The sequence below is a fragment of the Apodemus sylvaticus genome, chromosome 8 (assembly GCF_947179515.1).
Source record: "Apodemus sylvaticus chromosome 8, mApoSyl1.1, whole genome shotgun sequence".
In the NCBI taxonomy this organism is placed as follows: domain Eukaryota; kingdom Metazoa; phylum Chordata; class Mammalia; order Rodentia; family Muridae; genus Apodemus; species Apodemus sylvaticus.
In genome coordinates this window covers 70,008,869-70,034,984 of record NC_067479.1, presented here as the reverse complement: position 1 = coordinate 70,034,984, position 26,116 = coordinate 70,008,869, and the positions used below count along the sequence as shown (strand labels likewise).

Below are 26,116 nucleotides of genomic sequence, written 5' to 3'. Positions count from 1 at the left end.
AAGCAACAAAATAAGAAAACTTTTTAAACTTAAAAATTGGCCTATTTTACAGCCTTACAGATGGCGCCATGCATTTCAGAAAACAGCTACCAGCACTGTTTTGTGGTTCGTTTGTTTGAGTCTCCTATAGCCCACGTTAGCCTAGAAAGCTGACTCAAGGTTTAGAACTCAAATGGGATTGTTTCTATGTTTAATCAAATGAGGATAGAAATTAGTTTAGCATCTAGCTAACAGTTATTAAGTATAATTTTGATGGCGGTTGTGGTAAGGAGAGAAATATGCTGCATACCTCCTTATTCTAAGGCTGTCAAGAAGTATAGTGTAAGCTTGGCAGGATGCAGGAGCCTGCAGCCCCAGTAGTCCTGAAGGACACTAGACAAACGGCTTGGGATCCTGTGAGAGCAGGAGAGAGAATACAAGGCTGTGTTCTGGTAGACAGGATTGTGACAGGGCCAGCACCTCCTCGGGAGCCGCACTCCATGCCTATGGAAAGGGGCCGTGACTCAGAAACTGGCGTTGCCACTGCAAGCTGGCTCAGGCTCCTGGGGGCTGGAGTTGAGTTCTGACCAGGAGCCTGAGTGGTGGGAAGTTTGGATTCATAGAATCCTCTGCCTTGGAATTCATCCCAAGGAATAGGCATATTTGGGACTACTTTTTCCAGTTAAATAAATACAATTACAGCATATCACTAGATATCTTTCAGGTATCAGAAACTATTTTTTAGATAAGAGAAATATAACTTGGTCGCATACGTGCGCAGCAACCTAGGAGCCCTGGGTTTGATCCCCAGCATTGCTGTAGCTGGCCTGGGAGAGGAGACAGAAAGGTTAGAAATCATGGGCTAGCCCCAGCTACATAATGAATTGTAGACTACTCTGGGGTGCATGAGACCCTGTCTCAAAGACAAAATAGTTTTTAACTTAGCTTTTGCTTATTCTCCTGATAGCTGACAATAGAATACAAAGAAATACTCAAAATGTTTAGGTTTTCTGGGAGTAGAGAAGACATGATTAACATTTTTGTACCTTTACATATTTTATATTCTACCATAATCTGCATTGCTGCTATATTGAGAGAAACAAATTATTTTAAAATGACACAAAAAAATCTCAAAGTATTGAGACAACAAATTGTAGAAGTCTTAACTTTATTCTCATTAGTTAGAAAGAAAATCACGTTGGTTGTTTTGTTTTTAATTCACTCTTTGTGTCTTAAAGGTTTGTTATTTTGTGACAGGGTCTCACTCTTAGTCCAGGCTGACCTGAAACTGGCAGTCCTCCTGCCTCAGCCTCTCAATTCTGGGATTACAGATGTAAACCTCCACACTTTATTTAATTTTGCTAATTTTTTCAATACAATCTTAAATCCAGATGCAAACTCTAATATACATAACAACAGTGGCAATGATAAAGCAGGCTTGGGGACTTGGACCTGTACTCAGCTCTGTGGAGGTAAAGCCACAGGTCAGAGTCAGCTTATCCTCAGCTTCCTAGCAAGTTTGAGGCCAGCCTGGGATACAGGAGACCATTTATCTCTAAATAAATAAATAAGTCATTTGTGTAAGGACACCTACACATGTTGCACGAAACGTATGTCAGTGATTACTGTTCCCTGCAACAAAGTGATGAACACACACAGGAATTCCAGGAGTGGAAGTGTGGGATGGCGGGAAGAGCAGGCAGGCGGAGGCGAAGTGTGCGGATACTGGGCAGGCTGGTTCCTCGCCTGGCTGTCAGCTCACAGGTGTGCACATCCACGCTCTCTTGTAATACCTTATACATATTTGATGTTGGCTTCAAGCCTGACTATAAAGTTTATGTTTCTTTAATGTGAATAATATTGATTAAAAGAATGAACTTAGCAACAGTACAAAAGAACATTTACTGGTAGTATCACCATCTTTATCTTTACCTGTACATCCTACATTTTGTAGCCAAATTCTCCCTTATGAATCTTTTCCTGTATGCATGTATGTATCTATGTATGTTTGTATGTATGTATATATGTATGCATCTCTCATTGGCACATTATCAGGTGTTACAGCTGAGTTCTCATCCAGTGATTTCCTGTGCCTTTTTCTTCCTGCGGTCTGGCAGCATGAAGACAGGGAAGGGACCTACAAAGAAGTCAGTTCTCCCAGGTCTAGAGGATACAGGATGTAGTTAGGGTTGGGGTGGGTCTCCCAGGTCTAGAGAATACAGGATGTAGTTAGGGGTTTGGGGTGGGGTAGCCGGTAAGAGAAATTCTCGATATGTAGCCCTGGCTGTTCTGGAAGTCACTCTATAGCAGGCAACCCCCAACTCACAGAGATCTGCCAGTGTCTGCTGGGGTTAAAGGTGTATACTACCACACCTGGCTATAATTCTAAGAGAAGATGAAATGCTTTCAGTGCCAAGCCTTGCCAAAAGGCCAGGACTGCTGATCTGTAGGATTGAAACGGCTCTGTGTAGCTTTCCTTTCTTAATTTTTTTTTTATTTTAGGTTTGCGTTTCTTGGTTCGTCTCTGCACAGATATTGGATTAAAAGAAGTTCAAGAATATGCCACAAAACTCAAGAGGTTGGAAAAAATGAAAGAAATGAGGGAACAGGTATCTCATATGAGCCGAAAACTACTGTCTTTCAATTTTCAAAATGTCAGCCTGCTGTAGCTGAAATGCACAGGGCTAGGAGCTTGCATCAGAAGGCAGAATTGGACTTTTATTCAACTGTAACAAACAATGAAATTTTCTGGAAAATGAATTAATCTGGAAATATTAAGTAAGGCAACTCAAACTCAGAAAGACAGAACCCACATGTTCCCTTTCATAAGTTCAACCCAGTCTGTGTGTGTGTGTGTGTGTGTGTGTGTGTGTGTGTGTGTGTGTGTGTGTGTGTGTGTTTGTAAATCATAAAATTGTAAAACCTGGAAAGGAGACCAAGAGAGAGTAAAAATGGGTGCTGAGGACAGATGGGGATGGGCATAAGGACACGGGAACCGTGAAAGAGATTGGCTAGTGGGGTGGGAGCACAAGAGGAGGACTGAGGGTAGCAGCAGGTGAGAGACCTGAGGGGAAGGAGAGTCTACTAAAACACATTCTGTTCAATCTATATTGAGTATGTCAGTTTTCAAAACAAGAAGGTATCTTAGAAGCCAATGCAGAACTAACTTTACTTGGCAAACTAAAATCTGAGAATGATGTGTGCATTTTCAGTCACTTGAGCAAACATTTCCATTTAAACCATTGCAGTTTTACTATGTAAATGGAAGTTTCTTCCCCTAGGAAATAAAGTACTGATAAAACAAAAACTGGTGTTTAAGCTGGGTGGTGGTGGTGCATGCCTGTAATCCCAGCACTCTGGGAGGCAGAGGCAGGCAGATTTCTGAGTTCGAGGCCAGCCTGGTCTACAGAGTGAGTTCCCGGACAGCCATGGCTACACAGAGAAACCCTGTCTCGAAAACAAAAAAAACAAATCCAAAAAACCAAAACAAAACAAAACAAACAACTGGTGTTTAAAGCAAAGGTGAAGAGCTGGGGCTGTGCCTTAAGTAGAGCTCTTTCCTCATTAGCACACAGGCCTGGTTCAGTTCCTACTCTGGCAAGGAAAGAAGAAGCAGAATTTCCTTTTCTGCCCTATTACAGTATGCAGTATCACTGAAATTACAGTCTAGGTTTGAAATCTGGTCTCTGCAGGGCAGGTTCTAAGGGTGGGATCCTTAGTGGAGAGCTACTAACACATAAATAGTCGCCATTTTCCAGAAGATGGCGTAACTTAGAGGTTAATTTGGAAACTTGATTTGTATTGATGAGAACTGTGTTCCAGAAAACCTGTCACTTGCGTAGTATCTTTTTAGCAGATCTTTTCCTTCCTTAGGGGTCTGTGGTGGAACACAGTGAAGGGAACACAGGCAGCAGATCTCTTTAGTGCATTTCTGCAGCAGATGAAATGGCAGTGTTTCCACTTCCCAAAGAATCTTCTTTCCTACATTGGAGCCTAGAACATTTAGCTTGTATGTGAGTTTTTAATATTTGTCTTCCATCACATAAAGCTAACATCAGAATATTAAAAATAAAACTTTGTCTTTTTTGAGTCAGGGTCTCACTGTGTAGCCCTGGCTGTCCTAGAATTCACTACGTGGACTTGAAGCCCCTCCTGCCTCTGCCTTCTAGTGCCAGGATTACAGGCTCATGCCACCATGCCCAGCTAGGGATATATTTCTAAGGGAGGAATAATGCAGTGGCAAACTACTTATTTCAAAAATGCAGTTATCCCGGCTTTAGGAAAACTGATTCCACACATGTTCGCAGAAGGTGACTGTCATCTTTGCTTCCCAGGTGTGACCTGATCTCTGTAAAAATGTTACAAGCTCGTTATTTCTCTGCTAGGCCAGGCCACACTATTAAAGCCTGCTACACTAGCCAGGTACCAAATGCTAATGATTACACAGTTACACAACTGTGACACATAACCATTGTAAGAACAAGTTGCAATGATTATGTAGTAGTTATGTATTTAATAAGAATCCAAAAAGTATGTATTTAAACAAAGCACATTTTGGGATTGAATTCATTGTATAAAACCCCTCATATAGGATTATGGGTGCATGTACAGATGGAGTCTCTGTACTGAACAAGCATTCAGTTCCTTGTCCTTACAATCTGCAGTGAGCCCAAGCTTCCATGGATAGTTGCTAATGCAGCTTCTGGCCCTGGAGCCTGGTTTCCTAGACTTCAGGGAAGAGTCCCTTCCCAGCCCTCAAAAGTAGCCTCTTAACTTCTTGGCACTTCCTTGCAGGCAGTTCGTAAGCAGCTTTTATTTTTGAGACAGGGTCTTACTATGCAACCCATCCTTATAGGTTGTGTAGAACTCTGTGCAGCTCCTGTTAGCCCCAAACTGGTGGCAATCCTTTTCCTCGGCCTGCGGGAGCTACAGTTGTGTGCCACTACTCCAAGGCCACAGTGGCTTTAATATAAGCATAAGCTTTAGGAAGCATTGATCACAAAGGATTCCTGGGCATTCACCACTAACTTAATCCCGTCTTCCCGTGGAACTGGGGTGAGTCAGTGTAGCTGCCGTTCACAAGTGGTTTCTACAAGAGTCCTTTTGCCCCTGCTCCTCCATCTCCCTTGGTGCTTGTCTGTCTCTTGCCCTCTGCCTCATTACAGTCTCTATAGTAGCAGGACTGTTTCTAAAATCTAGCTGACATCTTTGGACTAATATCCACAAGGGCTAAAGAACTGCACTAAATGTAAATGAGTTGAGACGACTTTCCCTCCGATTACTACACAGCCTTTTCGTTCCTCTGCATCAACATTCTTATATACTTATTAAGTAGCTTTTGCTTGTTTCCTGTGTAGGCCTGGGCTATTTAATATTCATCTGTACTTTCAAAAAATAAAGCTTTGTTTTTATGGTGAAAAAGAATGGTTTCTTTGGAGAAGGTATCCTGAGGGGATTAGACCCAGTATTTGCCAAGTCTCATCATTGGAAAGATTCAGTTGATCATGTAAACTGTATATCAGGGAAAATATTTAAACAAGAACAAATTATTTGTGCAGGACCCAAAGAGATTAGAGAAATCTTTTCAACCAATAAATGATTTTTTTTTTTAAATCTGAAGTTAATTCTTTCTCTTTTTTTGGTTTTTTGTTTGTTTTGCTTTTTTTTTTTTTTTTTTTTTTTTTTTTTTTTTTGAGACAGGGTTTCTCTGTGTAACCCTGGCTGTCTTAGAACTCACTTTATAGATCACCCTGGCCTTGAACTCAGAGATCTGCCTGCCTCTGCCTCCAGAGTGCCAGGATTAAAGGCGTGTGCCACACGCACCCAGCTTGCAGTTACTTCTTATTCCTGGATAGCTCACTCAAAGTCTCCCACGTTTGTCTCACTTATCACCCATACTAACAGTTCTCTGCCTGTTGAGACTGACTCCTTAGATACGTCCTCACTGGCATCATTATAACCTGTGACCCCTACTGTCACTTAGACATTGTCTGTTGTTATAGCTTCTCCTTAGCATTTCATGTTCACCACTGACACACAGTCTCTTTATCTTAAAAGTCTTAGTCCATGTCCATGAAGTATCAAAGAGCGCTAATCCCTCTTCAGTTTCTGGGCAACCTAATTGGCTGCCATAGACTCTGTGCCCCTGGCTTTTTCCTTCTCCCCGTCCACCCGTGATTCGTTTGTGTAAGAACGTTGTTTTCTCTGTTCTTCAGTATTTCTCTCTGCATCATGCATTGAAGAAGCATCTCCTGGGTGTTCTCCCATCTAATTTTGGCTTATCAACATGGAATGGGAGGGAGAAAAGTGAGAGGTCATAGGAATAAGAAAGGAAGGACTGACTGTGAGAGCCTGCTTCTGGAATAATTGTGGTGGGTCCCATTAGTGTGTTGTTCTTATATTGTGAGCCTGTGGGACAGGACTCTATTTCCTGGCTTGTATAAGGAAAATCTTGGTGTGATGAAAGTAGTCTTTGATTTCTTCCTGCAAGAGAAGTTGACCAGAGATACTCTTTGCAATAGCCATGTGATTGAAATCACACCCAGATTTTACCTGGAACTGCTGGGAAATGCAGATCTGACATGTCCTCAGAAAGGAAAGGAGGAAGGAGGGACCATCCATTTTCCTTCTGCTAACTAACACAGGGGTTTGGCATCAGGAAGGAGAGCCAAAGTACAGAGCTTAGGTGACCAACTCCTGAGTGGCCCAGCAGCCTTCTCTATGTTTCTAGTAGCAGCTTTCCCTTGGTTAACTTGAGTACATTAGCTGTAGCCTGGGGCCGGGGCCTGAAGCTCAGAGCTGAGGTGCTGCTAAGTCTGTAGGGAGGCAGGCACTTGGCTAAGCATTCACCTAGCTAACACCTCCCCTAATACCCCCCTCCCTCACTAAATGGGATTGGCACCTTTTTTTTTTTTTTTTTTCAAAATAAGAGTGCTATCTCTGCTGGGCGGTGGTGGCGCATGCCTGTAATCCCAGCACTCTGGGAGGTGGAGGCAGAGGCAGGCGGATCTCTGAGTTCGAGGCCAGCCTGGTCTACAGAGTGAGTTCCAGGACAGCCAGGGCTACACAGAGAAACCCTGTCTCGAAAAAAAAAAAAAAGTGCTATTTCTTTTTCATATTAATCAAACAATAAAATATTCTTTTAAAATTTCAGAGCTGGACCCGGGAGCTAATCCTAGCTACTCAGGAGGCTGAGGGAGGAAAATGGCAAATTTGTGGCCAACCTGAGCAACTCAATAATTAAATAATTCTTAAATAATGCCTTAAATAATTCAAATAGGACTAGAGACACAGCTCAGTAGCTGAGCTCTGCGTCCAAGCCCAGAACCATGGGTGGGGGCACCAATTCAGACAGGTTACTTTTATAAATAATTTTGATTTACTGAGACAGGGTCTCAAAGTTTCCCAAGGTGATCTCTGTCCTCCTGTCTCTGCCTTCCAAGTGCTGACACTGCAGCCATGTTCCACTGTGACCCTACTCTAAATTCGTTTTCATTCAAGGAATGTATAAAGAAAAGGGTGAAAGGTATTCCTACCACTTACAGAGATGATGTAACATGATACACTTCCAGGCATTTTCACAAATGCATGTAAACACACATGACGCATATAAACACGCATAATGCATGTAAACATGCATAATACATATAGTCTTTTTTCCTTTTTCCTTTTTTGGTTTCTTCAGACAGGGTTTCTCTGTATAGTCTTAGCTTTTCTGGAACTCACTCTGTAGACCAGGCTGGCTTCAAACTCAAGGTCTGCCTGCCTCAGCCTCCCTGGGTTTAAAGGTGTACACATATTCTTGAAGGGTGTGACCTTTACAAAAATACAAATTTACAGCTTTTAAGTTAGCCAAATAACTTAGCCAGATGTCAGAGGCAGCTGGCAATGCCGGGCAGTGGTCGGTCAGTCGGTTACTCCTTAGACCTCAGTGTGGCTGTTCTCACTTAAGAGCCTCACTGTCGTGGCACCAATGACTCCTTCCACATCTACCCTCACACTCCGAGGAAGTCACTGCGACTCGCTGTAAACTTTATTAGCAAGCCTGTATCTCCCATGTGGCAAGAACATCACAGTGCTTCTTGATCAGCCGCTGTTGTATTAAAATGGAACTGGCCCTTAGCCGGTCCGTGGTGGGTCCTGGGGCCCTGGGAGCTGGCAGGCCACCTGCCGGGCTGCCACGTGGAGTCCTAGTGCTTAGCTACAGATTCTCGTTTGCATCCATCTTTAGTCTTTCTCAACCCTACTTTTAATAATGGTTCTTAAATGCTTTAGCCTCCCTTCTAGCCCATCACCCACCAGAGGTAGTGGAGAAGAAAGGTTTTTAGGATACTGGGGAGTGGACCTGTTTAGAAATGGTTCCTTGGAGCAAATCCAATCTGCATTGTTGGGAAACCAGCAATTCAGTTCATAGGTCAGCAGTGGCAGCTCGATCCATTCACAAACACTTCATGGATACACCAGCAGTCCAGTTCAGTAGTATAGCAGCAGCAGTGGCACCACCAGGCAGGAACAGCCAGGCCTCCACTGACGCAGCATGAGTCCGCAGGAGGGCCAAGACCACCAGGATGCCAGTTCTCAGCTGCGCCTCTCTCAGAGAAGTGAGTATCAGTGAAGACTCAAGACCAGGAAGCCTGCAAAGCTACGTCTACAAGCAAGCCCTTCTCACAGTCCACTGAATTCGATTGATACGCCCTCTAAACATCATGTGTCCTCCCTGGGTCTAGCCTCAGCACCTGAGTCAGAGTCTGTATCAGCTGAGTTATTCTACCAGTTGTTCTGAGTCTGAGGAAGCAGCAAGAAGCCGCCAGCGCACCATGCACCAGAAGTTTTTTGTGTGTTTCTCTCTATATAGTCAAGACAAATGGAGCTCAGCAATGCCATGTAAGGTGGACCGATATGTGTGTCATTAGCGAAGACTCCTTCACCACAAATCCTTTCACCTGCTTGCTCAAGAAAACATCCTTTCACACCTGTATCCACTTCATGGAAATGTTCCTTCTCGTGTGCCCCAGCAAAACACCCTCCGGTACAACTGACTTCCCAAAGATCCCCTAAGTTCCCCTTCAACTCTTCTTACATAAATTACACTTTTGTGCCCATTTGGCTTTCCTAGTGTAATGCTCTTTCCCCAGGAGGCTCCTCCTTTAAGCCTCTAACTGCACGAACTTTAGCTGTGCCCCAGAATTGTATTAATAAACTACCCACTCAACCTCTCTTCTCCTCTCAGGGGTGCCTGGGCTCCTCCCCTCACCCTGCTGGCTACCACTTTAGTGTATTCCTGTGATAGGAGGAGGGAGGGACTGTTCTCCTCCACCCAGCCTAGCAGGGGCTGTTAGGTAGCTCTGTAGCCAAGTCCCTCTTGAGTTCTTCCTACTCTGCTCTGCCCCTCCCTCCATGCCCGGCCAGCCCTGGAGTCCCTGAGGGCACACCAGATCCCTGGCCTGGATCCATGGCCTGGTGGGATAGCTGTTGGCATGGCTATGTCCCCAGGGGCTTCCCTCTGCATCTGCTGAGGAAGAACGCATTTGCCGGAAGTTCTGTTGGTCAGACCTCTGTCTAGGATGCCGTGTCAGACGTGAAGAGCTGACTAAAGCTTCCCGGTTACTTTTTTTTGAACCTCAGTGGCACTTTGGTGATTTGTATGCAAAATCCTTGACAAGGCCTTTATTGGTGGTTGGCCCATAAGATTCGTTCTGGTGGGATTTGTTGATTTTTAAAATTTGTGTGTATGTGCCTGTGTGTGTGTGTGTGTGTGTGTGTGTGTGTGTAGGAAAATAGAGTGACAGCTACAAGGAGACAGAATGTGAGCTTGTGTGTGTCACAGTGTGTGTTAAGGTCAGAGAACATCTTTCAAGAGTTGGCTCTTTGCTTCCATGGTGTGTTTAGGGGTAAAACTCTGTGAACATGCTTACACAGCAAATGCATTTATCCACTGAGCCATCTGGCCAGTATTTGTTGGATTTGAGTGCACATGGATGTTGATCTGGAAGTAAGGATGCTAGAGAAAACCTTGAGCCGGCAGAGACAAGGAGGAAGTCACCAGGGACCCACATGCATCTCTGAGTAGAAGAGTTGGAGGAAACCCCAAGTCTGGCAGCTGAGGAGGACAGCCGCATGTCTAAGAGGAGGCTCCACCTCTTGTTCCTGCAGCAGGCCGGTGAGGAGGACAGAGAACAGAGATTTGTAGGCAGGGGCCAAGACTCTGACTGTACCATTGGTGCCCTGCGGTGTCCATCTGTGTGGTTGGCCTAGTGTCCTGGGAAGGAGGTGAGTCACAGAAACAACAGAGGCTTAGGTTTCTTAGGTCAATGAGCCAGAAAGATGAGTCAGACAGGGGGTGATCAAGGTGGGCCAGGAGTCTAAATGGACAGAGAGAAGAGACTTAACAGATGTTAGGAACATAGGGATCAACCAGGGGTGAAGGCTGGATGAGGACAGGGATAGCATGGTGGGTAAAATCGTTTGACAGTCGTAGAAGCTTCTTCCATCCTAAGTGTCCTGAGCAGGATACAAGAGCCATCTTCACATCTGATGGAGTGGCTCTGAAATTGGACACTATGATACTTACAGCACTGTTCTTTCTGTGTAGAATTGCTATGGCTACTTGGGGTCTTTAGCTCTATTCCTAGTTTCCTCAAGGCTTTTTATCACAAAGGGATGTCAAATAATGTCACAGGCCTTTTTTGCATCTTTTGAGGTAATCATGTGACTCAGAAATGCGTAGTCTTCCCGTGTGCTGTACTGATCTGCTGGCCTGTTGGCATCCTGGCAGTGATGCCATCTTGGCTATGGTGGATGGATCATTTTTTTAATGTGTTCTTGAATTCAGTTTTCAGGTATTTTATTGAGAATGTTTATGCCTATGTTCATCAGTGAAATTGTCTCATAATGTTCTCAATTTTTTGTTCTATCCTTACCCAGTTTTGGTCTTATGCTAATGCTAGATTTGTAGAATGGTTTTGTAGAGTGTTCTTTTTCCTTCTGCTTTATAGAACAATTTGAAGAACAATGGTGTTAGCTTTTCTTTGATTGCATGGTAGAATTTGCAGTGAATCCATCCAGTCCCGGGCACTATTGTTAGACTCTATTGCATCTTCAGTGTCATTGATTTTTATGGATACCATTGTTATTTCTATCTTCTTGATGTAATTTTGGTGAGTTGTATGTGTCTAGGAATTTATCTATTTCTTATCAGTTTTCCAGTCCTTTGGAAGTTTTCAATACATTCTGTAATAATAATCCTCTGGATTTCACTGGAATCTGTAGTAACCTCACTTTTTCATCTTTAATTTTATTAATGTGAGTCTTTTTTCTTTATTTGGGATAAATTGGGTCTCTTTGTGTTTTGTTTTTTCAAAGGACAGTTTGAAATTCTGTTTGGTTTAATTCCGTGTTCTTCTCTTAGTCTCCATCTCACTAATTCTGCTCTGATCTTACCATTTGTTGCCATCTATTGTTTCAGAATTCAATTTAGTTTTCTTTCTCTAAGACCTTGAGACACATCATTAGGTCATTTATTTTAGCTCTCTAATTAAAAACAGTGTTATTGTGGGTGTGTGAGTGTGACTGCATGTGGCATGTGTGCAACAGTGCACATGCGGAAGTCAGGGAACAACTTTGTAAAATTGATTCTCTTCTCCTACCTCTAAAGTGTGATCTGGGGGGGTCAGTTCAGGTCACATGACTTACAGGGTAAGTGCCTTTACCCACTGAGCTATCCCACTGGCCCTCTAATGGTTAATGTGTACAGTCATAGCCATAAACTTTCCTCCTAGAGCTGCCTTAACTGTATTTCAAAGGTTCTGATTGAGTACTGACTTCATTCAACTCTAAGAAGTTTGGGTTGGTTTTTTTTTTGTTATTGAATATATTCTTAATTTACATTTCAAATGCTAAAACCTTTCCTAGTTTCCCCCCTCCCTGAAAACTTCCAACCCTTCTTCCTACCCCCTGCCTCCAAGTATATACCCCTCTACCCAACCCACTCCCACCTCCCCTACCTTGATTTCCCTTTGTTGGGGCATCTATTGAGCCTTCACCTGACCAAGGACCACTCCTCCCACTGATCCCCAACAAGGCCTTCCACTGCCACATTTTTGGCTGGAACCATGTGTACCCCTTGGTTGATGGTTTAGTCCCTGGGAGTCCTGGGGCGTATAGGTGGCCGACATCATTGTTCTTCCCATGGGCTGTAAAGCCCTTCAGCTCCTCCCATCCACCTTCCAACTCCTCCATTGGGGACTCCAAGCCCAGACCAATGGTTGGCTGCTAGCATCTGCCTGTCTAAAAAGTTTTAAATTTCTCTCAATTTCTTCCACAACCATCATAGTCCCTCAGATGGTATCATGCAGTCTCTAGCTCTTCGAGTGGTTTTGATTTCCTCTCACTATTGACCTCTAGTTTTATTCAGATGGTAACTGAAAAGATATAAAGCATTAATTTTTATTTGTTCGCTGCTGTTAAGACTTGCCTGGTAGCCTACAATGTCTGTTAGAATGTCCCATGGGCCACTGAGAAGAATGCATATCCCATATCCACTGGGTGGAATATTCTGTAGATATATTAAGTCTATTTAATTTATAGTTTAATTCTGCAGTTCACTGATTTTTTTTTTAGCTTGGATAATCTAAAATAAGAATGATGTATTGAAGCCAGTTATTATTATTGTATCATGACCTATCTGACCTTTGGTGTTTATTTTTATGAAATTAGGAGTGCCAACATTCAATGCTTATATATTTGTTATTACATTTTGTCAAATTATTGGATTGAAGACAAATACATTATATGCATGTATGAATATTAAATAATATATTTAATTAAAAATAATTCTAAGAAGTTTGACACTTAAGCAAAACACAAAAGATCCTTATATTATGGAAAGAAATTTAAAGAAAATCACAGTTCCCATGCTGAGGAACCAGCACCCATGTAAAAGGCACATCTGTAATCCCAACAAACACAGTCAGGCAGAAACAAGAGAGTCCTAGCGCTTACCAGCCGGCCAATGTAGCCAAATCCCTGACTTCCAGGTTTAAAGACCCTGTTTCAAAAACCAAGGTAAAGGGCAACTGAAAAGACATTTAGGATTGACCTTTGGCCTCCATGCACATGTGTGGGCTAGTGTGCACTTGAGCACATATATACACACACAGACACACACACACACACACACACACATGCACACACCTGGACATAATGCCATCATAGCCTGGAGATGTTGGCCAAACCTTAGGTATATGTGATATTGGTGATGCCCTTCCTGAACCTTCCCGTGGCCTGGGTTGAACTTTCACACATTAGGGAGAGAAGGAAATGAATGCCCTTTGGTATGTACATGGTTTCTTCCTCTTCCACTTTTTTTTCCTCAAACACTTACTATGCTTGAGTCCTGATCCTTCTCTTCAAGAAAATGCTGTTTGAATTTGTAATTGCTTGGCTGTGCAGTGGTGGCTGCTGTTGAGTGGAATGTCATTTGTGTAGTCTGTAAGTTCGGGGCGGTCACACTTCTAAAAGGATTCTGTCCCTTTTCATGTTGGATCAGCTTGGGTGCTGTGGGAATGCTGGTTTTGAATTGATTGTCTTTGGCTGAGTGTTCTGACGTCACTGACTCTCCTCTACTTGTCTTCTTATTTCTTGTTGTAGCGCATAAAATCGGGCAGAGACAGCAGCGGGGGTTCTCGGAGCAAACGAGAGGGGAGCGCTGGCAGTGGTAAGTGTCCTCTGCAGCAGAGCACTGGCTTTGACAGGTGTCCAGAAGCACTGGGGTCGTCCAGCAGTGTCCTTTATATGGTTTATGTTCTTTGTCTGTTTGTTTGTATACACAGTAAAACCTCACTTTTCCTAACTTGGCAAGTGATTGTTCTGATAGGGTATATGTTTATAAATGTTACTGTATTTTAGTTCTTAAATTACATACCTGTTTCTGCTCATTGATTATCAAGTTCAGGTTGGGGAATGGCATAGATGAGCTTATGAATGAGGTTTTACTGTGTTGTAATTTTAAAATTCCCATGTAAAGAACTTAGCATGAGAAGTCATGTGGTCTCAGGGATGCTGACAGCCCGGATCTTCAGTCTGACCTTAGTGGCAGGGAAGTGTAATGAGAAGATGCGGACGGGTCCTTTCTAGATCTTGGCAGCAAACTCACGCTTGTGAGCCAGCCATAAATACTTCATGTGATTTTCAGGCTCTTGACATTCTTAAAGCCCTTGATTTTGGTTCCTTGTGACATCATTTTTTTAGTAAAGCATGATAGTAAATTTTCTGTTCCACTTTCTCAGCGTCTGTGAGGTTGTGGTAGAGACAGTAGACACGTGATGACGCTGATGGAAAGAACCCTAAATGCTCAACTGAGATCTTTGATCTTTCCCTACATCATCTCATCCCCATGCTCAGGACCGCCCTCACACACCTGCTCTGGCTAATTAAACAGCAGTGTCACCTTGTATCCACAAGTATGACAGTGACAGAGGGAGAGGAGTAGGATGTGGTTATCTACTCAAGACAAGACAGTTGACATCTAGGTAGAAGACACAGGTTCAAAGCCACTGCTGGGGCTGCATGGGTAGGGAATGCACATGGGTTTTCTGATTTTTCTGTAGATAGAAATTCAGATGAGACAAAGATTCTATCATGAAATCAGAGCTCTACTTTGCCAAATACGTTTACACAGTTGTAGTTATCGGAGGCATGTAGTTCTAGCCAGACAGCTTGGTTCCTGGAGAGCCAACCTTCTCCCCGGAACCCTCTAGCCCCTGACCTGTTTCTCCTTAGTCCACAAAAGCCATGACACACAGTGTGAGAAGTGAGGAGAGCAGTGTTGAGCCTAAGTCGAAGGAGCATCAAAGGCAGCTTGCCATGTCCAGGAGCAGTTGACCTCCTGGCCTTGCCAGATATTGCTGTCTTCTTACTGACCCTAGCTCCCAGACACCTCCCCGACTCCTGCTCTAGAGAATCCACCTGACCTTCAGTTAGACTGAGCTGCATCTGAAATCTGAAAGATCTAGGCCACCACTCCCTCATTAACTGGAGGCAGCTTAAGCCCACAGATCCCTGTCCAGAGGTTCTGAACTAAGCATGATGTGAATCCAGAAGTTAGTGTGCAGTATTGGCCATATCTCCTGGATAGCCACATTCAACACCTCACAGTGAGGCGCTGCATTCTTAATCCAGTGCCACATATGAACAGCCCCACTGAGAGAGAGAAAGCCTGGACACAGCTCCTATCATGTTTTGTACCTAAGAAGTTCACATATGGCTACCTGGAAACCTGGCCTTCACAGTGTACAGACTTTTAAACTGTAAGTGAGAGACTAAGGATCTATTTCAAAATCAAATTAGCCAAGTATTGTGCAGCAAGAATCTGAACATGCATTAAAAGAAACTCCTGACCCAGGCAAGTGTCACCCACCTGTGATCTCAGCCCTGGGCGATCAAGGCAGGAAGATCTCGAGTTCTGGGCCAACACAGGTACACTCCAAGATTCTACCATCCCTCCCCTGATCCAAAAGAAAGAAACTCTGGAACGTTCCCTGACCAAACTGATAGTGAATGATTATAGAAGACATGTGACCTGTGCTCTTTCATAATTAGTGTCCTTTTTATAGCTGATCCTTAGGATAGTCACTGCATTAAAATTCTGGGACTAAACTGGGTGAGAGAGCTCCCACCTGTAAGTCCCACACTTTGAAGGCTGAGGCAGGAGGATCACCACAAGTTTGAAGCCTGCCTATGCTAAATAGTGAGTACCAGGTCTGCCTGGTCTACAGAGTGAGACCCTGTCTCAAAAAACTAAATTAAACTTAAAGAAGAAAAGAAAACAATTCTAGCAGCAGCCTCCTCAGACTCTGAGGACACGTCTCTGTAAAGCTTGAGTTTGCAGAAGAAAGACTAGCCTGTTTCCAGCGCTTACCACCCACACTTGGTGTTCAGGGCTGCCTGCTCATTTGTAGATCCAGAAGTCCCTCTGGAAGCCTGAGCCTCCTGGCTTTCCACTCTGAAAGCCTGCTGTGGAGACCCCAGGCCTGTGAAAGATGCACTGCAGGAGGGAGTGTGGAAAGTCTGCCTAGGGCTCTCAGCAGTATACAGGAAGGCTGCTCAGCCTCACCCCACCTGGTGGCCCTTCCACACCTCTCCTTAACTCCTCCACAGCGGAGGAGAGAAGGAAGCCTCTGTCAGGGACACTGCCTTAGCCCCACCTCCCCACTGCTCCACTGCCAACTTGAATCAAGTTTGCTTTCTCCCATCCAGTCCATTCCAGGCCAAAACAAATACTAACACACAAGTGAGCCTTGTGCTTACAGAAACTCAACTCTGGTGGCACTTTCCAAGCAGGGCCCCGTGCTGCTTGGCTCGCTTGGCCCGCTTGGCCCCAGTGTAAAGGGCTGCCTGGACCTTCCCTGGCTGCTGCCGTTTCTCCTGACTTTGGCCTTTTTGTTCCTTATTTTCTAATATCTCAAGCGTGTCAAGCCTGATGCCTTCACTTCATCCTGTTGTCAGGTGTGAACTTCTCTGTCAGCACCCACCCTGAAATCAGTATACACAAGCTATGGCTGCTTTCTTCTGTCCTGCCTTGAGAGTTCCCCACCCCGCCCCAGGATACCCTCAGGCCCACTGTGCCAGCACCCCCATCTTCAGGCACTCTACCTTTCCATTCCCTTTTAGGGGTTCCTGGAGAGAAAGAGCCCCTTCTCTACACCGTTATGGTTAACCTGTGATTCCTAACAGTTTTCCAGCATAGAAGAACTTAGTCCTCCCTCCCCATGCACAGGTCCAGTGGGGAAGAAAGGCTTTCAACAGGGATCCACATAAAGCCTGCCTTATGCAGGTACAGGTACGATGTGTAAAAAACAAATGCAGGAACCAGGGATGGTGGCACAGGCCTATAGTCCCAGCACTCAGGAAACAGGCAGGTGGGTCTCCAGGAGTTCTGGGATAGTCAGGGCCTTGTAGAGAGGCCCTGTCTCAAAAACAAACAAACAAACAAAAAAAAAATGCAGTGCCTCAAGCTAGCTTTTGAAAGGCTTGTCTAGAAGAATATAAGGAACCTGGGTGTGTCAGGATTACTGGTTCATATAGCATAGCTGTCTCTGCAAGGCTCACCTCCTGAGAGCTCTGAGTTTGTTGTTTGGGGTTTGTGTTTCAGAATCAGAATAGACTCACCTCTTCCTCCCCATAGTCCTCCAGACTCAGAATCTTCCAGAAGGCTTATTAGGTTGCCAAAGCCCACCCCGGTGTCGCAGTACCAAGTCTGAGGAGCTCCTGCTGTGGCAACCCAGCCCATGTGGAAGAACCACGGCTCCACTTCGAGTTGATGCCCAAACTGAGTGTCATATGGTTACAGGAAAGGTCACTGCTGCTGTTACCACAGCCAGTTCCCAGTATGTGCCAGTATGGTCTTCCCCTTAGGTCTCACTCTGTCATTGTCACTACAGGGGTGTCACCTCAAGATGCCTCTTTCCACGGTTCCTCCTTCACCCTCACATACATGATCCCTGTTGCTGTAGGTGTTTTGAGACACTTGCTATGGTGGCCACACTGCTTCAGCCTCCTGTGGACTGAGGCCACAGGAATGCACAGAATTTTTTTTTGAGCTTTATGTTTACAGAATTAACTAAAATGAAGTAAATGAAAATAGTTTGAACTACTTGAAGTAAAAATGCATTGCTCTTTTACGAGCTGAGTTTAGGAGTCAAGGGATACTAACATACTGATATACAAAAAAGAAAAAGAGTAAAGCCACGCCACAATGATTGTCAGCATCTAAAGTCAGAGCCACATGCTCTACAGTCTCAAAGTCTTGATAGTCCCATATTTCTGTTCCCCATGGATGAACTGAGGCAGAGGCTAACCCTGTTCTCACCTGGTATGCTGGTTCCATTGAAGAGGCCGAGAAGCCACCTGCACACAGCTGCTTGTCCTGTGTACCTGTCCTCACGGCACAAGGATGCCTCCGGCACAACACCTGTTATCCTAGCATGGTTTTGTGGATTGAGTACTGTGTTATTAAGGGTTTGTTTTAAATTGTTCTTTTTTGTTTGTTCTGTGTAATTTTAGTGGCTTGCTGTATTTTTCGTGTGATTTTGACAATGTCCTAGATGTGAATTCCCCCAGTAAGAATGTGTCTTTTATGTTCCAAGTGATTTTAAAGTGAAAAGAAAGCACTATGGCTCAGTGAACAGAAATTCACTTTTCAGTCAACCTTTTGAGGGACATTTGATTTGGAGATTATAGTCAAAAAAAAGCAGACAATTTTTTGTTATTTTGTTTTATTTTTTGAACTAGAATAGCTTTCAATATTTTTTGGGTTTTTATAGCATTGCAGAGTGTGAAAGACCACACTCCTGTGTCCCAGGAGTAGAGCGAGCCCCAGACTGTCCTGGAGAGGTCACTACAGTCATACCAAGGAGGCACACCTGACACCTGTGTCACCTGCAGGGAGGGAGGAGGCCACTCTTGTGTTGAAGCAAGGCTTGAGGGCCAGGCTGGGGACTGTCCTGCCTGGCATTGTCCCTACCAGCCTCACCTTGGGCAACCTTCACTCCAAAGATAGAGTTGCTGGTATTGCTGGACCCTAGTGTCTGACCTTGTGCAGCATGTGGCCTTCTCAGTGAGAAGCACCAAAAGGGTAAAGGGACCCACCATGCTCAAGTCCCTCAGTGTCAGAATCTAGAAGAACTGTACACAGGAGGAGAGAGAGGGAGGAGGGAGAGGGCGGAAGGAGGGAGAGGGAGAAGGGAGAGAGAAGAGAGAGGGATAGAGAGAGGGAGGAAAGAGAGGGAGGGGAGGGAGAGAGGAGAGGGATAGAAAGAGAAGAGAGGAGAGAGAAGAAAGGGAGAGAGGGAGAGAGGGAAACAGGGAGGGAGAGAGGGAAACAGGGAGGGAGAGAGGGAAACAGGGAGGGAGAGAGGGAAACAGGGAGGGAGAGAGGGAGAGGGGGAAAAGAGGGAGGGAGAGAGAGGGAGGGAGAGGGGGAGGGAGAAGGAAGGAGAGAGGGAGGGAGAGGGAGGGGAGAGAGAGGGAGAGAAGAAGAGAGGGAGAGAGGGGGGAGGAAGATGGAGAGAGGTAGAGAGGGAGAGAGGGAAAGAAGGAGAGATACAGGGAGAGAGGGGGAGGAAGAGGGAGGGAAAGAGGTAGAGAGAGAAAGAGAGGGAGGAAGAAGGAGGGAGGGAGGGAGGGAGGGAGGGGAGACAGAGGCCTTGCTCTGCAATCCAAGCTAGCTTTCAGCTCTCATTCCTCCTGCCTCAGCCTCCAGCGTGCTATGGTTTCCGGTGTGTACCACCGCGCCCCAGTGAACCTCTCTACTAACAAATAAGCATACATCAAGTTCCTAAACATGGCAGGTACTCAGGAAATGCTGCTGTCCTTCTGCCTCTCCCTCCCAGATCTGATTTCTGTGTCAGATATTTAAAATTCAAAGTATGAGATTAAAACTAGCTGACCGTGCTTAGGATGTTTAGATCAACAGGGAAGGAGTGAGGTATTCTAGATGCAGACACTTCCCTACATTCCAAGACTGTATCTTCTTAGTTTTATATCAGTACCATCTTGGGGATGGAAGAAAGGCCAAAAATAACTTTTTAAATGTCTAACAAATTAAGAAATCAGAGTTATAGCTTACAAAAGGGAATCCTTGAAGAACAAATTTGAAAGCATTATAGCCACTATATTCATGACATATTCTGAGGAATGGGCACTTTTTTTTTTCAGGTTTTTTTGTTTTGGTTTGGTTTTTGGTTTTTGGTTTGTTTTTTGTTTTTTGTTTTTTTCTTTTTTTCCGAGACAGGGTTTCTCTGTGTAGCCCTGGCTGTCCTGGAACTCACTCTGTAGACCAGGCTGGCCTCGAACTCAGAAATCCACCTGCCTCTGCCTCCCAAGTGCTGGGATTAAAAGCGTGTACCACCACCGTCCAGCTGGAATGAGCACTTTTATTTTCTTAGAAAAGCTTTGTTTTAGTAAGTGTAAATTTTTTTTTGAAAATAAGAAGCTGATACTTGACATTTGAAGGACTTCATAGCTTAAGAGAAATGCAAGGATGAAGAATCATCGGTATCTGTTGTTTAGCTGGTCCCTGATAACTTAGAAGGGCCAGCGTATCCCCTGATGAGAGTCATTTCAGTCCAGTCAGAGGCAGTAACCACAGGGAGAGAAGATACACACTGTCCTCTTGTACATGGATGTAAAATGTGCAGACTCACTGGACACAAAAGACAGGCCAGCTAACTTATTAAATTAGCATTGTCTTAAAAAAAAATTCCCAATCGTGGCCACCTGCTGTAAGATAGGCAAGAGTTTGTTTTGTTTCTGAATTTGAGTGGGTTTGGTTTGTGTGTTTTCTTGAGATGGTGTCTCCCTGTGTACATGCCCTGCCTATTCTGTAACTTGCTTCGCAGTCCAGACAAGGTTTAGATTTTCAGCAACCCTCCAGCCAGTGCTGGGATTCTAGGCACACACCACTGCAGTCAAGATGGAGTCTTTATAACCTAAATGGCCCTGCTGGGGTCTCAGTGCTCCACCCTGCTGAGACATGTGATGTTCACCAAAACCTTTAAAATATATGTGTTCTGGGCCAGAGCAATGGCTCAGCAGTTAAGAGCACTGGCTGCTATTGCAGAGGACCTAGGTTCCGTTCCTCGCACTGACGTGGCAGTGTATAACCATTGTAACTCCAGCTCCAGGAGGTCCACTTCCTCTTCTGGTCTCTCTGTAGGTACCAGGCATATGGGTGGTGCACAGATACACATGCAGGCAAAACACCTATACACATAAAATAAAGAAATCAAATGTCCATGTCCTTAATAGAAGTAGTTTCTTAAAAGATAATCTGTAAAGTACCTACCATGCAAGCACAAGAGGGCACAGATTTGACCCCCAGAACCCATATAAGAGCTGTGTGTAGTAGTGCCTGCTCGTGATCTCAGCGCTGGGAGGTAAACACAGAAGGGTCCCTGCAGCTTTGCCAGGAAAACAGCCTATTGTAATCGATGACTACCAGGCCAATAAAAGACTTTGTTTCTAAAAAGCAAGGTCCAAGGCACCTGTGAAGAATGACCTCCAAACATGTGCATGTGTCTCCATGCACATCTACACACACACACACACAGGGAGACGGTACAGATTCAAACAGTTACACACATATTAATATTTTGAGTCCCCTGTGGCAGTTACTGCAGGCCCCTGCTACCTGCCCAGGACAGTCTTGTACCAGGCTTCCTAGCTATCTTTTTACGGAGGAGCATGCCTCGGAGCCCTAAGACGTGGGCGCTCTAACATACCAACTTGCAGAGGCGCTGCCAGAGTGCAGTCGTAATGTAATAGTAATGTCCAGAGATCCATAAAGTGAGAGGAATGCAAAGAATGTTATTGGATGTTTAAAAGGTTTATGGGTGTGACTTCATGGAAATATTTAAGAGAAAAGCCGCCCTCAGGCTGTCAGGGCCCAGAGTAGGTGCTGTGTTGTTTCCTCTTGTGCTGAGCACACTGAGGTGCAGCACTCAGGACAGGGCAAGCAGCACTGCAAGAAAGTAGTCCATGCATGCGGTGTTCCTATTCCCAGGACCTATGCAGATGTGGTGCACACTCAGCTGGGCACATGGTTGCTTTTGGATCTTATTTTAAAACCCCACTCTTCTTCTACCATCTAGAAAATTAACAAAAATGAATTACATTATTTTCTATGTTCTCTTTACATTTTTTTCTGCCTCTAGTTTATCAACTACTATAAATAATTTTCATTCTTAACACTGATAGTTATCAGTGGGCAGGGTCTAGGCTAAGTGTTTCCAGGTTCTTGGCCTCTGAAGAATAAAATAAAATCCCATGTAGACTGCAGAGTAGCAGGGATATATATATGCAGTCGGGGTCCTGGGTTGCTGGCAGGTTGCTAGGTGCATTGTTGAGAGATGGATGTGTGCACAGGCCAGGTTATTCTCTGTGCTCGTCTGCCTCTGCAGGAAGCGTATTCTTTTCCTGCCTCTTTTGGGAATTTTTATTTGAAGAAGTCATATGGTGGGAGTGTGTATATAGATAGCCCTTAACCTTATTTAGTTTAGTGAACAGACTTAATATTGAAAAGATCACTCTTGTCTTGGAGGCTGGAGAGATGTTTCAAGGGTGAAAAACACTTGTTGCTCTTGTAGAAGACCCACGTTCTATTCCCAGCACCCATGTGATGGCTCACCACCATCTGTACTCCAGTTCCAGGGGATCAGATACTTTCTACTGACCTTCACAGGCATACACATACACACACACACACACACACACACACACACACACAAGTTTTGTACAGCAAGACATTCATATGCATAAATTAAATAAATCTTAAAAAATGTTTTTAAGAATCAGTGTCACAAGGAAAAACAGTGCATATGTAAGAAATGTGGTATTATGATGCCTTGGCATATTAAACAAATGCATTTTTATTTTTGTTTTCAGATAGTGGCCAGAACAATAGTGCCAGTAGTAAAAGTGAACGACTGAGTGCCAAGCTCAGAGCTTTGCCTGGGACAGATGAACCTTATGAAAGTAGCGGTAACAAAGAAATAGGCAAGTGCTGTCCCCGCCCAGCTCCCGACAGCTCCTCCAGCACAGCTGGTCTAAGGAAGGCCGGGAGGTGGCAAGGTGTCCCTGGGAATTGCTGAGAAAGTGACATGTGCAGACTGAGGTCACAGCCTTGGAAGAGCATTTCTGTTCACTCTGAGTCATTGGGTTTGCACTGTCTACATCACTCTCTAGTTTCTTGTTTTCTCTGCTGCTCTAACGGTATGATCTCTTCTGAAACCTAGATGCCTCCTATGTGGATCCGCTGGGCCCTCAGATAGAACGACCAAAAACTGCAGCCAAGAAAAGAATTGATGAGGATGATTTTGCTGATGAAGAGTTAGGAGATGACTTGCTCCCAGAATAATATAAACTCTAATATGCTGTGTGTGTGTGTGTGTGTGTGTGTGTGTGTGTGTGTGCCAGAAAACAGCCTCAGATGTTCCTCAGGCATCATCAATTACATCTGTGACAGGGTTCCTCTGGCCTGGGACTTGCCTTATAGGCAAGACTGGCTGTCTAGCAACCCCTGGTCTACTTATCTCTGTTCCCTTGCTGCTGAGATTTATAAGCACTTGTCACCACACCCAGCTTTCTTTAACAGACCCCAGGGCTTGAACTCAGGTCCTCCAGCTTGCAAGGCAAGCACTTTTCCAATTGTGCTCTCTCTGGCCAAATAAGTCATTTACCAAAGGAAAGAAATGGCCTTATAAGGTAATGCTCATGTTAAACCTGGATCAAATGTCCAAACTTTAATTTTGTATACCATTGAAACTTTAAGTAATTGTATTTTGTTCTCTGAGGATGGATTTGTGATGTTATTTTTTAAAATGGAATAAAAACTATGAAGTTATTCCCTTAGGCTAATGACTTCCTTATTGACCCACAGTGAGCAGTAGTGAGCTTACTGTATTTCATGGCTTAGAAGTTATTAAGATAAATATGATCTTTATTCAGTAACATTGCCTAGAGTTTAGAAGGTTTTCTTTGGAGTCTTGGGGATTTTGTCTCATTATTAAGATGCTTTTATTTTGAAGGCAGCACAAGAAAACAATTAGAGTAAACACAAACCTGTAACCTTGCTCCTTTTCATGGTCCCCCACTGCTAAGTGCAGCGGAGTTTCAAAACCAGCTGGCCCATTCCTTGCTTTGAGTATGAGGCTGAGACAGGATGGTTTGTGTTTCTTTAGACATGTCTGAGAGGCTCTAGATAGTCCAGAGACTTGCTCCATCTTATTTGTCTTGAGACCAACTCTTGTCCAGGATAGTTGGTCTTGAACTTGTGGACTCAAAGGATCCTCTTGCCTCAGCCTCTTGAGTAGCTAAGACTGTAAGCAAATGCCACCTTATCCAAAATTATGTTAGAATATGAGGGCACTGTCGGGTGCCCAACCCCAACTAATATATCCCCAATATAACCCCTACACCTAACATTCGGGAAAATCATGAAAGAGGCAGAAAGACTGTAAGAGCCAGGGGACCAGGTCATCTGCTGTGAGACAATGTCTTCTATATATGATGGAGACGCTACACATGAGCTCTCAGCAACATGGCCGCCTGAAAAAGGTCCGAGAACAACATCACCAGTTGACATGCCAGTGTGAACAGGGACAATTCCAAAGGGTCCTACCTCTAGGAGAAGAGCTATAGGTGGCCAGTACCTGTCAGAGAATCAGTCTCCTCCAGGGATGAACTCCTAAATAAGTGTCCAATCCCAGTTGATAGCCCTGGTTGGACATAGTCATATAAAAAAAAGTTAAATGGACTCAGTAGCTTATACATACATACATACATACATACATACATACACACAGAAGTATATATACATAATAAAAAGATCATGAATTTGGGAGGCAGACATGAGTTGGAGGGGAAGGGGGAAGGTGATATAGATACATGAAATCCTCAAAATAATTTAAAATACATACACACACACACAGTATAGATACATTGAAATGGAAAATGGCAAGGAAAGCTCATTCCAACCAAAGATATAAAGGAGCAGTCAAGCTTTTACAAAGAAAATCTCATAAAGATTTTAACTTTGCCAATAATTTTATATTGTATATAATCTTGTGTCCTTATCAAAGTCATTTCAATGAGCTATTGGGGAAAGGTCCCAAACTGGAATACACTGAGCAACAGGAAGCAGGACTTTTACAACCGGAGAACAAAGACAAGCCACAACGCTTTGCTGTCACAGCAGAGAAGAGACAAGCCCAGAGCGTTAACCCCTGGGGTCATAAGGTTTCTAAGACACATCATGGAAGACTAAGGATGTACAAGCTTGAGTGCAAGGGGGCCAGTGTTCACATAGTGGTGATGGTGGAGGTGGTGGTGGTGGTGGTGGTGATGGTGGAGGGGGTAATGGTGGTGGTGGTGGTGATGGTGGAGGTGATAGTGGTGGTGGTGGAGGTGGTGGTAGAGGAGGAGGTGATGGTGGTGGAGGTGGTAGTGATCGTGATGGTGGTGGTGGTGGTGGTGGTGGTGGTGGAGATGGTACTGATGGTGGAGATGGTGGTGGTGATGGTGGAGGTGGTGGTGGTGATGGTGGAGGTGGTGGTGGTGATGGCTTGCCTTTGTGTCTATGGAAGAAAATGAGAGATTAGATGAGAACAGATCTAAGTAAGTGGCCTTGAAGAAGGGGAAAGGGCGGGAAATGTAATAGGATATTTGTATTGAACTGTTGGTGTTATTGTGTGACTGTGACGTCCCCACTGGCTTATGTGTTTGAACTTCCCAGCTGATGGTGTTTGGGGTGGTACCTTGTAGGAGTCGTCAGCTGGTTCCATCTCCTGATCTACTGAGCTGAGAGTGTGCTTCTGCCTGCTACACTCCTGCGTCCCAGAACTTCCTGCCACCCTGCCTTTCTGGTCATTGAATGTATTCTATCTGAGCCAAAATAAATGTCTCCCATAAAACTGCTGTTTTCAGGTATTTGGTCAGTGATGAGAAAAACAATTAACATAATTAGCTCTTCATTACTGTTAAAAAATATCTGAGCTAACCAATCTAGAGTGGGGGAGGTTTATCTTAGCTTAGAACTTCATTGGCTTTAGTCTCTGGTTATTTGGTCCTTGTTATAGTCTGTATATGCTCAGCCCAGGGAGTGGCACTATTAGAAGGTATGGCCCTGTTGGAGTGGGTGTATCACTATGGGTGTGGGCTTCAAGGCCCTCATCCTAGCTGCCTGGAAGCCAGTCTTCCACTAGCAGCCTTCAGATGAAGATGTACAAGTCTCAGCTCTGCCTGCACCGTGCCTGCCTGGATGTTCCCACCTTGATATTGGAATGAACCTCTGAACCAGCCCTAATTAAATGTTGTCCTTATAAGAGTTGCCTTGGTCATGGTGTCTGTTCACAGAAGTTAAACTCTAAGAGCGTCCTATCGCTTTGAGCATGTACTGGTACTGGTGGTTTGAATGGGAATGGCCCCGTAGGCGTATACATTTGAATCATGAGAGGATGGCGCTGTTTGAAAGGATTAGAAGGTGTCTTTGCTGGATAAAGTATGTCACTGGGGGTGGGCTTTGAGGTTTCAAAAAGTCCATCCCAAGCCCAGAGTCTTTCCCATTCTGCTTTCTGTGGATCTG

General features: G+C 44.4%; 1 protein-coding gene across 2 annotated transcripts in view; it reads left to right on the top strand.

The window, feature by feature from the left end:
* The window catches only part of Ift88 (intraflagellar transport 88), an 89,563-nt gene extending 66,186 nt beyond the window's left edge, over window positions 1–23,377 (top strand). Inside the window, exons 23-26 of one of the 2 annotated variants that reach the window (XM_052191344.1) lie at window positions 2,482–2,588; window positions 13,627–13,693; window positions 22,420–22,530; window positions 22,770–23,377. In XM_052191344.1, coding sequence (XP_052047304.1) covers window positions 2,482–2,588; window positions 13,627–13,693; window positions 22,420–22,530; window positions 22,770–22,891 — 407 coding nt within the window. In that variant the 3' untranslated portion in view covers window positions 22,892–23,377. The remainder of the gene's footprint in view (window positions 1–2,481; window positions 2,589–13,626; window positions 13,694–22,419; window positions 22,531–22,769) is intronic. The other variant, XM_052191343.1, reaches the window with a different exon arrangement.
* Window positions 23,378–26,116: the final 2,739 nt, after the last annotated feature.